Source organism: Callorhinus ursinus, unplaced genomic scaffold (genome assembly GCF_003265705.2).
Source record: "Callorhinus ursinus isolate GAN/ISIS: 27379988/994484 unplaced genomic scaffold, GSC_fseal_2.0 scaffold21, whole genome shotgun sequence".
NCBI lineage: Eukaryota > Metazoa > Chordata > Mammalia > Carnivora > Otariidae > Callorhinus > Callorhinus ursinus.
In genome coordinates, this window is record NW_027397083.1 from 23,510,481 (window position 1) to 23,527,586 (window position 17,106).

At 38.2% G+C, this 17,106-nt stretch overlaps 1 protein-coding gene across 4 annotated transcripts in view; it reads right to left on the bottom strand.

The window, feature by feature from the left end:
- LUZP2 (leucine zipper protein 2) overlaps positions 1–17,106 on the bottom strand; it is a 478,379-nt gene that overhangs the window by 63,305 nt on the left and 397,968 nt on the right. For all 4 annotated transcript variants that reach the window (XM_073904840.1, XM_025879122.2, XM_073904841.1 and 1 more), the window contains 2 exons: positions 14,747–14,821; positions 2,693–2,857 (listed from right to left, as the gene is read on the bottom strand). In XM_073904840.1, the coding sequence (XP_073760941.1) occupies positions 2,693–2,857; positions 14,747–14,821 (240 nt within the window). The remainder of the gene's footprint in view (positions 1–2,692; positions 2,858–14,746; positions 14,822–17,106) is intronic.

Sequence of the window (17,106 nt, forward strand, 5' to 3'; positions counted from 1 at the left end):
TCTGTGGTTTTTAAAATCCACAGTGAAATACACACATATGTATTTAATGTACTCATGTGTATGGGTATGTATGTATGTATACACATACATCCATACACACGTATGAACAATGCAATGAAAATTTTGATTGTATTACCAAATCTTCTTGAAGAAAAATAAAATAAAATGACATGGGGGGGGCACGGTATGTGGGTATTATGTCTTTTTTCCAGATGTGAGTTGAAAATTGCTTACTTGGCTATGTTTCACAGATTTCCGGGAAAACATTCAAGAGTTGAAGATTTAAGAAACCAAATGAAAGCAGACGAGACCAGTCCTAGTCCATGGAAAACAGGGGGCGTTATTAGTTGTAATGTTCATGCCACAACAACACTCTGACAGGCACTTGAGGAAACCGAGGCACAGGGAGGGTGAGCGATGTGACCCCTCACAGCTCGCAGGCGGGCACATCACGTCACTGCAGCTACAGTTAGCCAACTCTGAAGGTGTCCCGGTAAAATGTCCTCATTTAAATGTTCCTTTTTTCACGTACAGAGAAAAAAAGATTCCATGATGGAAGGGTCTCTCTTACCCACACCCCACATCACATCGTATTATTTGGGAATTTAAAAATGTTTTCTGAGGCGCTGGCATACAGCTGAAAACCCAAGTATACATAAAAACACAATTTCCACCACTAATGAAAAGATAAAGAATGCGCGCAAAACATAAACACTAGAGAAGCTTTTAATGCTAATCCATAAAATAGAATGCTCTATAGTACATCAACTTAGATTTATTGAACTTTATTTTAAACAATTAGATTTTTCTGTTATTGCTTTTTGAGAAATGAGCAATTCCTAAACCAGCCTCATCTAAATGCTTCCTACGTTTTTCTGTGATAAGCCAAGGGAAATAATAAATATTTATTATTTATTTCAAGGACAGGACATACATTTATTCACAGTAAATCAGTTAAGGGAACAATCAGTAATTTCCTCCACACGTTCAGGGTCATAAAGAGCCCAGTTTTAATTGGGCCTAAATAAACATATTTTGAGTTGGAGACAAGTGTCCTGTGTGCCCAAAGAATTACAAAGTGCTTTGCCCAAAGTCATCAGACTTAATAAGGCTGAACCTTTGCTCCTCTCTCAGACCAACACTAAGGAGGCAGGGTGTGGCTTCCCGGTGGGTGCGTGACACTGTGTGAAAAGCTTGGAAAGCTTGGCATTTTACCAGTGACCAGTGTCAATGGCTGTCTTCAGTATTTTTCCTAAACATAACAAATATATTATTATGCAACTTTCTTCCCTGCCTTTGGTTAAGCTAACAAACACTTTAGACCTAGAGTTTCCAAAGAGGCAGGAAAAAATAACGGAGAAAGATACTGGCCTAAACATTTTTAGAGATCCCTAGGTACCGAGTAAAAAGAGAATAAGATGAAATGAAAACATACATTTTTAAATGATTTTTGACAGAGAAACATGAGATTATACAGACTAAATCTGTGCAGTCCGTATGTTGATTAGTTACAGATAAAAACATAACATTACATTCTTTTTTTCTCTTGGTTTTGGTTCTGAAAACAGTATTTCTGTACACTGTCATTTGTGCACACCCCTTTTAATTCAAGTGCAGGGAATCGGAATAAGCAGTAAGAAAGCCCCAAAGTACTGCATCCCTGGGTAACTCTGTTAGTGGTTCTCAGGTGTTTCTGGGCCCACCGTTGTTAGAGATTTGCATGAGAAGTCGGACTGGCAGCTAGAACGTTCCCTTTAACAGCAAGTGGTCCTAAGGCAAGTGATAAGAGGGCCAGCACTTCCAAATACACTGCCTGAAGCTACACTTTCTCCAATAACTATTTCAGAGTGCCAGCATTTATTTAAACGGAGAGCCTGTACATTGAAGATTCTGACGACTGAAGCGGAAAGCAACAAACGCCCTTTTGCCCTGTCTCATGTGGGGTGGTGGTGGGAGTTGAGGAAGTTTTGCTTGATTCACCGGTTCTCAGAATCTCCTGGACAGCTTTTTTAAAAAATACTGATGACTTAGAGCCCAACCAGAAAGAATTCAATAGGTTTGGGGTGAATCCCAAGTGTCAGGATTTTCTTACAAGTATCCCAAGATAGTCACATGTGTAGGAAGTGTTGAAAACTATGGCCTTAATTTTTAAAAAAAGTATCCACTTTTGTAAGGATGACCGTTATACCCTAAGAGAAAGCATTTTCCATATTAAACCTCTGGTATATACTGGTATGTAATATAAGATGTTTTCTTTCAATTAATTATAAAATAATAGTTATTATTATCATTAAAATATGATTAATAATATAGTTACATTAAATTATATATCAAATATTATATTATTAAATGATATTATGTGATTATAATTACTATAAATAAATTGAAACAATACTGTTAAAATATTATTTTAAAATAATTTTAGATTATTTCAGAATAATAATGATAATAATAATTTTTATTACTAGGCAATTCTGGCTAAAAAGCAGCTGGCTCTCTAAAACAAATGTTGTCTTCCAATGTTCTCCAAGTGACCATGGAGACTTTACAAAAGGGTTACTATCTTCTGTTTACTTCCTAATCTCTCAACGAATCTGGTATCTTACTTCGATCCACTCTGATGATCACACAGAATGAAGTATAAAGACAGCGCATGACTTGCTTATACTTTCAAAGCATGACTGAAGTGTACCTGGAATTTTGAACTTGCATCAGGAATCACAGGGCCAAGTGTCCCAGGTAGAATTGGCAGCTGAGTTGGATTTGGCCTCATTAGACTTAAAGGGGGAGGTTGATTACGGAACACAGTTGACAGGCAGAGATGTACAGTCTCTTTCATTGCTTTTAGCTGTGAGTCCTACGGAAAAAAGAGAGATGACAACTTTTACAGGTGGTTCCGGTTGTTCTTTATTTGATTTGATTCTCCCCGTCCTCCTAGCCTACACTCATTCCCCATGCAAATACCTACCAGTTTTCAAATGTAACTGCCTAACTTCTAAATTCCACTCTGACACACTGTTTAATGCACACTCAGTCTGTTTTTAGGGGCTACTGTGTCTCGTGATATATTCTGAACACTGAAATTCAGAGACATGTGTTACTAGACATGATTTCAATCATGATAGCCTGCTGGCAAGGGCATGTCCTCTAGGGTCACTTTCTTTCTTTTTTTTTTTTTTAAGATTTTATTTATTTATTTGAGAGAGAGAGAGAATGAGAGATAGAAAGCACGAGAGGGAAGAGGGTCAGAGGGAGAAGCAGACTCCCCGTTGAGCAGGGAGCCCAATGCGGGACTCGATCCCGGGACTCCAGGATCATGACCTGAGCCGAAGGCAGTCGCTTAACCAACTGAGCCACCCAGGCGCCCCTCTAGGGTCACTTTCAAGTAGAAAATGTCTGTGGATCCCGGGAACTGAACTGAGGGTCTCAGAAGGGAGGGGATAACTGGGTGATGGGCATTAAGGAGGGCACATGTTGTGATGGGCACTGGGTGTTATACGTAACTAATGGATCACTGAACACTACATCAAGAACTAATGATGTCCTATACAGTGGCTTAGCTGAACATAATAATTTTAAAAAAAAGGAAATGTCTGTAGAACTCTGCCATCTTTCTACTGGTGTCCATCTCTTTTATTACAAACCAGTGCCCAGGCAATGTAGGCCCCTGTGTTTTCTCAGATTAGCCTGTAGCACCACTCAATCTGCCCACAGACTGGAAAAAAAAATCAATTTTGTTTCTAATAAAATACTTACTTCTTGTGGGCTTGTTAAGTGGTAGGAGTTAATCCGATGTGATTGTAAATTGTAATATTTACACTTTCTTATATTCGCATAGGATTTCACAGTATTGCAAGCTCTTTCACATGAAAGAAATAATTTTATGCATTCTAACATCTGTGGAACTGGCATCATTATTACTATTTTACTCTGAAGAAATGAAAGTTTAAGGTTTTCAGACTGCTTTTTTCCCCTGGTTTATATCATAAGGTAGACTGAAATAATTTAGACAATAACCATCTGTAATTCCCATCTTACCACCAGATTCCACTGCTAAAAATATTTTTATTTTATTTTTTAATGTTTTTTAAAGGGAGGTTTGTTTTTTTTTTTAAAAGATTTATTTGTCAGACAGAGAGAGAGAGAGAGTACAAGCAGGGGGAGCAGCAGGCAGAGGGAGAGGGAGAAGCAGGCTCCTGGCTGAGCAAAGAGCCCGACATGGGGCTCGATCCCAGGACCCTGGGATCATGACCTGAGCCGATGGTGGATGCTTAACCGACTGAGCCACCCAGGCATCCCTAAAAATATTTTTAAATGCCGATAGAGTAAATAACAACAACAACAACAACAATAATAATGTAAAGTTGAGTACAATTGACAGAGAGATCTCCCAGTGCCAAAATGGAAAGAGACATACAACTTTTAGGAAACCTTATGGTAACTCAGGGGTAATAAAGGTCATGCATGTAGGCCCAAATAAAATGTCACATAATCGTCCATTTCAAGACATGAGATGTGGTCTTTGCGGCAAGAGAGATGAAGAGATTTGCTGCTGGGGCCAAGACCCCTGGACAGGCCGGCACATGTGGAGTGCACCCTTTCAGGGTGCCCATGGGCCACTGAAGCAGCAAAGTCTATTGTCCCGCTGAGGTAGTATTCTTCCAACAAAACTACTATCTTTTATATTCTATGCCAGGAACACACTTCCATATAGCATCTACTCCTATGTCCCGTCTCCTGAAGAGTAGCAACCATGACTTAGATCCTTCTCAATGTCTACCTCTGAGCTTCTGTGATAAAAGATAAAGATAAGACTTATCTTTAAGATGAGAAAGAATGTCTTTCTAGAAGAACAGCAGTTTAAGAAATCTATTTGGTCCAGGCCAGAGATTAAAAAAACAAAACAAAACAAAACAAAAAGCAGCCTGGAAAACAGGCAACTGGGAATACATAAGAAATAGAACTGACATGTATTTCCTTCTCATTAATATTGCCCTGACAAGTTGTCTAAGATGGCAGAAAAATCTGGTAAGAACTAGGCTGGAGGAATGTCGTTAAGTGGATGGGACAGCGCCAAGCTGGGCCAAGCTGACTGATGACCTTTCACTCAACATGGTCCCTTTGATCCGCTTGCCTGAGCCCCTGATTTCTTGTCCTTCCTCCACCCCATTACTTTCAGTCCTATATTTGTGACCTTTATGTAATTTGTCTCTGACTTTTAATTTATATGTATATATACACATGTGCAAGTTGCCTATTTTGTTCAAAACTGTGTATTTAGCACTTAACATAATCCCTGACACATTAGGAGGGACTCACCAGAAAGTTTTCTGATTCAATGACTTAGACACTTGAGTAAAAATGCTGTTTCTATATGTCAGGGAAGGAAAGTGAGAAGCTATATCAATGAGAAGAAATGAAATAATAGTTCAGATTTCTCTTCCTCCTGGTGCTTTGTTATAATCGTGGCTAACTCCCTGCTCACCACAGAATAGGACACCATGGCATTGTGTGCTGGGTCAGGAGTGAAATATTCCAGGTGGCACTGAACAATTTAAAGATGTTTTCTATCTCACATGTTATAGTGAGACAATGGAAATAGAGCTAATGCAACAGAGTCAGGCAAGTTTGGGTCCAGACTCAACGTTAATGTGGCTTTGAAATGTAGACTTTCAATCATCTCAGGTCATGCAGTAAGTTATGATGGCTATTTTATTCACTGCATTTATTTATATCTTGGCTCCTCTAAACACACGATGTGTGTAAAAGTTGTATCTATAAAAGGCTTAATGTATATGTTGCCCAAATGAACAAATTTCTGAGTAATGGCTGAACTTGGATGCGAAAATAAATAATGAACTGTATCAAGTTAATAGTTTAGAACACTGATTTTCAGTAAATGCTGTTCAGGGAAGATACATTTTCCAAAGGAACAATAATCGACGATGTGCATGTATGTGATATTTTTAATTATCTGAACTTGATGCGATCATCTCACTTGTTCCCAGCGGTCTCCTGACATGGTCAGGATCATCTCAGATAACAGAATCAACATCACACAGACATAACCTCCAACTCCCCATGTTTCACAGCCCCGGGGGTAAGCTATCTTTGCTCTCGTGTTTCAACCGATTCCTAATCTGTTAGCTCCTGATTTTCTTTCTTTTTTGGGCCCCAAGCATACAGCTTGGCCTCCTACCTTAGATTCTGCTCTGTTCCTTGATGACATTGTAGATTTTTCCTGCCAGAGATCACAGATTTGCTGTGAGCCACCTGGCCCTACTTTTGCTCAGCTTTCTACCACAAAAACAGCTTTCCGGTTAGTCCTTCTGACTTAAAAGAGCCTGTTACTGACACTGCTCAGACTTGGCCTGACCCAGTTCCATAAGCAGGACTCAGACAGTGATTTTACACCACGACATCATCATATTTTCATTTATACCGCCGGCTGTAGTTGTTGTCTGTTTTGAAATGGCAGGTTATCGTTCACTTTGAAGTTCACTGTAACAAGATGTCACCTAATGAAATACAGTACAAACTGTAGAAGGTGTACTTTGTCTAAGATCTTACAACCTATTCCCTCCTAGGGTCAGTCTTGTTTTTGCCCTGCTTTTCTCCTCCTTGCCCCAAACCACTTTTCTCACTTGCTTTGCCACCTAACGGTAAAATGCAAACTTTTTTAGGAAGAACCTGATTATCTCAACCTCTTTTTATTTACAGCCCATCAAAGATTCCAAACGTATTTGCATCTTAGAGCTTTTACACTTGCTGTTTCCTGTGCCTATGAACCCCTTTTCCAAATACCTATTAGAAAACTTCCACTTAAAATTTATCTTTCAGCTCACATCTTTTTTTTTTTTTTAATTTAAATTCAATTTAATTAACGTATACTGTATTATTAGTTTCAGGGGTAGAATTTAGTGATTCATCAGTTGCATACAGCACCCAGTCTCAGCTTACATCTTACCTTCTTGGAAACACAGTCCCTGTTGGCCCTTTCAAGGAACACTCCTTCCTTAAAGTCTCTGTCACTTTTCTCACTTTAAGTCCTAGGTAGCCTTGTTGTCATTGCAAGTGACCTTATTTCTATGTGTTCAGTGTGTTATCTATTTCCATTATGATGTCATTTCTTTGAGGGCCAGTACCTTTCCTGCAGCATCACCAGTTTCTAACTCAACAAGTGTTTGTTAAATGAATAAATAAACCGTCCAGAGGATATACAGGCTGGTGCTGTCTTACACGAGAAAATAGTGAAATATTTCTCATTTTATTCAATATATTGTATTAAGAAAGTAGTATTTCGGACATTAAAATACTAGTGCTTGGGGCACCTGGGTGGCTCAGTCGGTTAAGTGACCAACTCTTGGTTTCGGCTCAGGTCATGATCTCATGGGTTGTGAGACGGAGGCCTGCGTGGGGCTCTGTGCTCAGCGGGGAGTCTGCTTGAAGATTCTTTCCCTCTGTCCCTCCCCTCACTTGCTATCTTTTTCTCTCAAATAAATAAATAAATCTTTAAAAGATAAATGAAATACTAATGCTTGTGCTATATAATATGTAAAGCTTATTAGAAATTATTGTGTACATATACGATCTTAACATGGTGGGAGATTTAGAAGGTAATTTTTCATGCGTCTGTAGGTAAGTACTTTTCTCAGAAAAATGCACTTTTTTTTCTGGGAACAAGATATAACTTGCAAAGACAACTGTGCCCCTACTTTCTCATCTCCTGACAGATATAAATTCATATGATATTATTCATCTCTCTCTTCATTTCCATGAAGATGTGAGGTCGTCAGAGAGACCTGGGTGCACGATCGGCTGATGGCTTTGGAAAGACCACGAAGGGCTGTGAATTCAAAGGCTTTCCCCTTTTATTTCTGCCATGAAATCAGTTCTATGAATCCTGTATGGTCATTCTGACATCTTTTTTAGAATTTTTAAAAAAGATTTTATTTATTCATTTGACAGAGAGAGAAAGAGAACAAGCAGGGGAGCAGCAGAGGGAGAGGGAGAAGCAGAGGGAGAGGGAGCGGCAGAGGGAGAGGGAGAAGCAGACTCCCCACTGAGCAGAGAACCCGATGTGGGGGCTCGATCCCAGGACCCTGAGATCATGACCTGAGCCGAAGGCAGATGCTTAACTGACTGAGCCACCCAGGCGCCCCTCACATGTGTCATCTTTAATATTGAGGTAAATAATGCATGCTTTCCTGGGCAAAAGTTTGTGACAGATGCAACAGAAAAATTTTTTTAATATGAAAGTTTGAGAAATTTCCATATTATAAAGCTGTTTTTACATTCCAGTAGCTGAGGCTACCTATAATTCATAAGATATTGCCAAATAAAGAATTGATTGTTTGGAAAACCAAGGTTGATTGTTAGATCGTGAGATTATTATTGTTTATGTTGTGATAGTAAACTGAAACTTCTTTCATTAAACATGCCACGAGAACCAAGTTAGAGTGTGAAGATGTTTTTACAATATTTATGAGGTATTTGAGGTTATTTGAAGCCCAGATATAACATTCTTAGGAACTAGGCACCTGAAGAGAGTAAAAAAGTCTCACATAAAGATGATGGAGAGAGGTAGAAAGCAATTTCATTAAACTGTAATTTTTATCCATTTTGAAGTGAGCTAGCATTTCTACCTGCCTTTATGACTGCAGTTTATGAGCCTCATACATACGGTACAAGAGATTTGTTGAAACCGACCTCTAGTAATATGAAATGCTTTTATAGTTTACTGTAGCAAAAGGAATGACAAGATCCTGAAGGTTAAAGAGAAAAATTGTTAACACTGACAGGCAGTCTCTACAATCTCATTCATTGGTGTTAAAAATTACTATGCTTCCTGAGTGTTTTCCTTGTACCAAGAGTTCTTAGTACTTTACTTTTTTGGATGCATACAGTTTTCTCACCACACCCTTATAAAGTAAGTTTTATTAGTATTCCATATTGCAGTGAAGCATAAAGAGTTTGAGGAATTCGAACACGGTCATTCAGTGGAAGAGTTATGATTGAAGAAAGGCAGGCTGATTCCGGAAACATTGCAACATAAAGCCTCTCCTGCTAAATCCAGACTGTAGCATGGTGTGGGCTGGGCACTCCTACGTGGGGAGTGGACAGAGACGGGGTGGAGAAAAGCACAGAATGGGTAAGACGGAGGAGAAAAAAACTCTATGTTAACCTGGAGTTCTGTGACTCAGACCAAATTATAATTTTCTCATTTAGTATTATGTGACTGTACCAGTTTGTACAACCCACAAGTACATAAAATGCATTCATTCTCTGTGCTTCTGGGACCTTATGGCTCCACAAACAATTATTTCCTCAGTTTTGGTGCCCAACAAAAAGTGAGAGGTGTGGAACTCTAGACCATGTGTCACACATGTTTTCTGTTTCCCATTGATCCTACCACATGGTGGTCACACGAAAGGCATTTCAAACCTGACTTAAGTGGCCTATCTGAAGTCAGATCAGGGAAAAGATTTAATGTAAGGAAGAACATGCCAAAAGTCAGAGTTGCTAAAAAAAATCAGAGGAGGCTGGGCTGCCTCGGAATCACAGGAATCCTATGTCTTCCTCAGATTTAAAGCATTTTGTAGAGATTGTGGTAGGGGTGTTAGAGAAAGGATTAAAAAAAAAAAAAGATGGTCTAGTTGAATTTTAGTTTATATGTATCTCTGATTTTCTGATTCTCCCAACTCTATAAAGAGTCTTGTCGTCCCTTTTTAAAAAGAAATATTATGTAGCATGAGTTGCATATAGTCAGAGATTAACATAAATTAGTATAAACTTCTTTTTTTCATAAATTAAAAAAAAATCTCATACAGCTGGAACCTTGGTAAGATGAATTATACTTGGGTTGCTCTACAAAATGGCATGCAGGCTTCCTTAAAACTACTAGATAGAAAGAATATCATGAGAATTCACAAAATGCCCTTACTAATTTGTTACTGCAACACTTTTTAGATATCCTGTTTGAAAAGTTAGTTATGTTAGCTATGCAGAGGTTTTGGTCATATGTAGTAACAAAAATGCCTATGTGAGACCCGAGTCCCTGGGAAGTAGAATTTTAGCCTGGTCCTTCACAACTACTGCGTAACAAGGAGACACCATAAAAACTCCAAAATGAATCAACCTGAAACATTCCATCTCCTCTATCCTGTATCAAAACACCCATCGTTTAACCTGGTGGTTAGGAAGCAAACTCTTTTCTTTACACAACTGCTAAATGTATACAATATATTATTGCAAAGCAAGTCATCTTACTGGCTTATTTTTTAAATAAAATGGTTGCTAAGCTGTGATCACAAAAATGGAAAGCTCTTAACAGCAGACAGCACACTTTCTTCACTTTTTAAAATAACATTTTGAAAAATATAGGGGCATATAGAGAACAATATAACAATTATAACAAATATCAGGTAAGTATCGATCCGAATTAAATGTTAAAAAGCATGTTTATTATATATTTGTCATATATGATATTTATTATACTTTTATAAAATATGTATGATAACATACATACACATGTATTACATATATCTAATATACATATACAATGTATATACTATATGATGCATGTGTATAATGTGTACAATATATCTATGTGTGTGTATAAATTAAACACTATCTGTGTCTGTACAATTATTGGAAAATGAAACACTTGGGGAACAGTAGAAGTAATTTTAAGCATCCTTAGTGTGATTTTACTCCATCTTTCCCCAAAGGCAATTGGGTCCCTTGAATTCGATATGTATTTTTCTACTTCATCTATTTATGTGATATACAAACCAAAACAAATGTGATTTGTGTATTTGAATAATTGTTAAATACAATACATAATTCTGATTTTTTACTCAACAGTATATGTTATACATATATTAATATTGATATGTTTTTATATTTATTCATTAGTATTAATTCTTGATTACTATTTGAAAATATGCGTATGGAAAATATATGAAATGTATATGCTAATTCTAACAGTAGGCATTTAAATTATTTCAATTTGGTATTAATACAAACATTATTGTATTTCATGTCCTTATACATGTTTCCAAGCACATAGGGATAAGTGCAAATTCTAGGATACACACATTTAAAAATTACACTCCCACCACTAGTGTACCAGAATTTGGTATCGTTAGACTTTTTAATTTGTACCAATCTGACAGTGTTGAGATGACCTCATTGTTTTTATTCACATTTTTATTTTTCTTAGTTAAGGATCTGTTGTTAATAAATTATACTGAAATACAGCAGAATGAAAAAATGCCTGGGTCTTAAGTGTACTTTTAAAAATTTATATACAATTTTAAGGAATATTGCTGTATACATACTGGTTTAGGATTGTGATATCTATCTCTTTTGGACTGATCTATAATTATCCATTTGGAAAATTTTAAGTCATTATCTCTATAAATATTGCTTCTGTTTGTCATTCCTTTTGGGACAACAATTATAAATACTTGAAGATATTTTAAATTGATATACACTTCTTATTCTCTCTGTTTGCTTTCCATTTATTTGTACTTTCTCTATATTAGTATAGGTATTGATATTAATTTTCCTTACATTTTACTTGTCTTCAGTTCTAGTGTCCAATTATCCAATCTGCTACTGAACAAAGTTAAAGTCTCAATTACATCCATTATATTATTCTAATTCTAGAATATCTACTTGATGTTTTTAATAGATTCCAAGTCCAGTAAATTGTATCCTTTTATCCGTTTTGTTTACTTTCTCTATTGCCACACACACACTCATCTTCGTGAAATCTTTGTTTTCTCATTCCAGTGTCTGAATCAGCTTCAGTTATGCTTTCCTTGGTTTCTTTCTTTCTTTTTTTATAATTTTTTAAAAGATTTTATTTATTTATTCATGAGAGACAGAGGGAGAGAGATAGGGAGAGAGAGAGAGAGAGAGAGAAGCAGAGGGAGAAGTAGGCTCCCAAGGAGCAGGGAGCCCGATGCGGGACTCGATCCCAGGACTCTGGGATCATGACCTGAGCCAAAGGCAGACGCTTAACCATCTGAGCCACCCAGGCGCCCTCCTTGGTTTCTTTCTATATACTGATTAGATTGTATTTCCTCTCCACATGACTAGAAATATTTTTATTACATGTCAGACATCATATATAAATGAACCAAAAATTTTCCAGAGGATATCTTCCACAGAGAGGGTCTACCTTTCCAGTGTTAGGATAATGGCTGCTAACTCCCACCTAATCAAGAACTGATCTCAGTCAGGGGATGTGTTGAAGGCTTAGTAAAATGCAAATTACTCCTGGATGGCCCTGTTCCTTTGGCACACACTTTCCATGCTTTTGATTGAGAATAATGTGGTGTTTTCTTCTCAAGTCTGAAATACTATGATTGATTTCTCAGATTCAGAGTTTCCCAATTTAATGTGTGTTAGATATATGTTCTCAGTATTACAGAAAATGACACTGTATGTTTGATAAATGGGTGTGAGTAAACAAAGAGATTATTTTAAAGTCACTCTACCCTTCCGTTCTGAGTGAACTAAAGAACAGAGAAATGGTCCAGTTTCATTCTTCTGCATGTGGCTGTCCAATTTTCCCAACACCGTTTGTGGAAGAGACTGTCTTTTTTCCATTGGACATTCTTTCCTGCTTTGTCAAAGATGAGTTGACCATCGAGTTGAGGGTCCATTTCTGGGCTCTCTATTCTGTTCCATTGATCTATGTGTCTATTTTTGTGCCAGTGCCATACTGTCTTGATGATGACAGCTTTGTAATAGAGGTGGAAGTCCGGAATTGTGATGTCGTCAGCTTTGCTTTTCTTTTTCAATATTCCTCTGGCTATTCGGGGTCTCTTCTGGTTCCATACAAATTTTAGGATTCTTTGTTCCATTTCTTTGAAAAAGGTGGATGGTATTTTGATGGGGATTGCATTGAATGTGTAGATTGCTCTAGGTAGCATTGACATCTTCACAATGTTTGTTCTTCCAATCTATGAGCATGGAACGTTTTTCCATTTCTTTGTGTCTTCTTCAATTTCTTTCATGAGTATTTTATAGTTTTCTGAGTACAGATCCTTTGCCTCTTTGGTTAAATTTATTCCTAGGTATCTTATGGTTTTGGGTGCAACTGTAGATGGGATCGACTCCTTGATTTGTCTCTCTTCTGTCTTGTTGTTGGTGTATAGGAATGCCACTGATTTCTGTGCATTGATTTTATAGCCTGCTACTTGACTGAATTCCTGTATGAGTTCTAGCAGTTTTGGGGTGGAGTCTTTTGGGTTTTCCACATACAGTATCATATCATCTGCAAAGAGTGAGAGTTTGACTTCCTCTTTGCCGATTTGGATGCCTTTGATTTCTTTTTGTTGTCTGATTGCTGTGGCTAGGACTTCTAATAGTATGTTGAATAGCAGTGGTGAGAGTGGACATCCCTGCAACGTTCCTGACCTTAGGGGAAAAGCTCTCAGCTTTTCCCCGTTGAGAATGATACTCGCTGTAGGTTTTTCATAGATGGCTTTTATGATATTGAGGTACGTGCCCTCTATCCCTATACTCTGAAGAGTTTTGATCAAGAAAGGATGCTGTACTTTGTCAAATGCTTTTTCTGCATCTATTGAGAGGATCATATGATTCTTGTTCTTTCTTTTGTTGATGTATTGTATCACGTTGATTGATTTGCGGATGTTGAACCAGCCTTGCAGCCCAGGGATAAATCCCACTTGGTCGTGGTGAACAATCCTTTTAATGTACTGTTGGATCCTACTGGCTAGTATTTTGGTGAGAATTTTTGCATCCATGTTCATCAAGGATATTGGTCTGTAATTCTCCTTTGTGATGGGGTCTTTGTCTGGTTTTGGGATCAAGGTAATGCTGGCCTCATAAAATGAGTTTGGAAGTTTTCCTTCCATTTCTATTTCCTATAATTTCATAAGGATGATTTAAAAATAAAAAAAGAATGAGAGGCATTAAGAAATTTTGCCACATTCCCTAATGATTAAGCAGAACAGTAATTCTGAATTATAGAATCAATTTCTCCCTCTCTCTTTCCCTTTCCAAGATATGCCAATTGCCTATTCTCCACGTATGCCTCATACGAAGAGCACTGAAAGGCAAAGGGCGGCATCAAGCAGGAATTGTGGTTTATCCTGAGCATACACAACTGTAACACAATGAGAGATTAATAAAGCCAAAATGAAATAGAGGAGGTAAAAAACAGTGAAGAAAATCTTCTGGAATTAGTGGTGATGGTAGCACAACTTTGTGAACTTTAAAAACGTGACTTTTATGGTATGTGAATTATATTTAAGGAAAGCTGTTATCAAGAGGGACTGTTACTCCCTCTTGCATTATCTTTATATGAACAGAGTTGGTTAGGAGGGCTACCTTCTTCTTTTATGATTCTCCCTCCAGAACTCTGATTAACGATTTCCAGAATGAAAAGTGTCAACGACTACTTCCATTTGTTTCATAACTCATTCACCCAGAGTTAATACATGGCAATCTTTGTTGGTGCTTTAAAGCACGTTTATTCATGGTGTTATAGAACAAATGTACTGGCAAGGTGGAAAATGAAAAGTCATGAACTCATAAGGCTGAGTCAATTTGGGTTCCAAAGGGAGTATCAAGCACTCCTGAATTCTACACCCATCTTCCAGGTACAGCATCTGGAAGTGCATGAATAAATCAAGTGAAGCAATGGGTCTACCCTAGCTTTGCCTGCTAAAACAGCAACTATGAGGATTCAGAGATGTTAACTTACCCGGTCAAGAGCTGCTTTCTCCAGCTCATTTTTGGCCACAGCTAATTTTCGTTCCAGATCAGTAAGTTGTTGAGCCTATAAAATGAAAGAAAAGCAAATCTTTTTAGTAAATTCTATAATGTCCCTTTTCACTTTAAGCATCTTTCATTCATTGCAAAGAATAAAAAAAAAATACTTTGTGAAATCTATTTAGAATTCAGGTTAAAAATACTGTATTACCTTTGGTTAAGTTTCAGAAAATGGTGTGTTTTGGATTAATTAATATGTACTAAATTCTTCACTGGAGTAAAAAAACCAGTTGCAAAGTTCCAGCTCCAGTCCCTGAAAATACTTTGACATAATAAATCAGTTATGTCTCTAACTGTCCTAGACTTAACTGTATTTCCCTAAAATTCCTACGTTGAAGCTCTAACCAACCCCCTCCCACTATGCGGTTGTCTTAGAGACAGGGCCTTTAGGGAGGTAATTAAGGTAAAATGAGGTCGTAAATTTGGGGTCCTAACCCCATACGACTGGTGTCCTGATAAGAAGAGACTCCAGAGATCTCCCTCTCTCCATGCTTACACAGAGTAAAGGCCATGTGAGGACCCAGGGAGATGGCACCATCTGCAAGCCAGGAAGACCCCTCATGAGAAACCAAGTCTGCCAGCACCTGAATCTCAGACTTCTTGCCCTCGGAACAGCAAGAAAATAAATTTCTGTTGTTTAAGCCACCCAGTCTGTGGCTTACACTATGGCAGTCTCTTGTTAGGGCAGCCTGAGCAGACTAACACAATAGCAATCATTCTTTCTATTGAGTTTTAATCCAACACATATCTCTATCCCACCATAACCCAGTACCTTTGCAAATGCCATATTTCTTCTGTTAAAAGAAAAGAGCAGTGGTCTCAGATTTGGAAGATGCATTTTAAAGTCTTGTATCCACCAATTCCTATCTACATACTATAGCTATCCTTACAAGAAGATGCTCAGCAGGCTCACAAAGGACCCGCAGAAGAACCTGCCTCCCCTCATGGCTCAGAACCTTTCTATACCTCTGATCTTTCCCTGTCCCCCAAATTTAGCCAGTGAAAAGAATCTCAAGTTGAAAAGAACAGAGGATCTTTCTGATGTTCTTGTTGGGGGAGGGGATTGAATTCACCAGGAAGAGTTGACAGCAGAAGGCTTGTCAATGAACAGCTACCTAATCCATATACATAAAATATATCATATGTGTACTTATAAATGCATATATATATATATATATGTAATGCCTAAAAATAAAATTTTGAATTAAAAAAAAAAAGAAGAGAGTGGGCTGATGAAGAAAGTGGGCTTCCAATACGAAGGTACCTATAAGTGGGAGAAAACCAACAAGTTCTGAGCCCCAGGTCCCCATGTGCACTTGCCTTGGCTCTGTTTGTCTCTATCCTTCCTACCTTCCCACTGCCCAACCCCACAATGTTAGGACCTTGGGACCATAGGCCTCAGTCTCATATTCTTGACCCTGGGCTCAGGCCACCCTGCCCATTCCATACCACTGCTGTTCTGGGGCCATCTGCCTTTCTCAAACACTGAGCACTCAAGACTCACACTGGGACTGTCCTTGGTTGCGATAGCCCTGCCTAGGCCAGCTTCTGTCCACAGAACTGAGCCTCTATGGAAAGAAGGAGAAGAGTGTCTCTTTTATCTCTCCCTATGTCCTCAGTCAAGGATAGGAGTTAGGGACAATGGAGAGGGGCAGTGGGTGGCTGTCAGTGGGGCAGTGGCCAACCCACACTTCCATTAGTTATGGGCTGCCCAGCAATTCCCCATGTCTTGCTCCACCCCTCACCCAAGTTCTCATGCTATTTTCTTTCTCAGAGTCCTCTTTGGTGGGCAGCCACTCTCCTCAAGATGCTGTCATCAGTTACCTGCAGTCCAGAGGGCGTCTGCATAGGCACAGGACCTTCTGCGTTGGTCCATTTTCCTCCTTGTGAGGGTTCAGCTCAAATCCTGTCATTCACACTAGAGGATCCCTACCAAAGAATGACCCAGAGTGTGCAGTAATATAGCAATCCAGGAAGCTTGTATTAGGGCAGGTAGAATGGATTCGACCAGAAATAGCAAATAATGCCTTTGAAAGCTATGTCGCCAGCAGTTCCCAGGATTTCAACTATTTACCTCTTCTAAGAACTCATTGAACCTGGTAAAATCTAGCCAAAAGATCTTCAAAGACAGAAGGTTACAAGAAGAGTGAGGAAAAATAATCAAAGGGACTGCAGATACTGACACATATTATCATATATTGGTGCTAGTTTTGCAAGGATGAGCTATGGATTAATTTATATATAGCAGTTATAAAATTACATAAAACAATAAGAATTCTGCGGGTGTTAAAC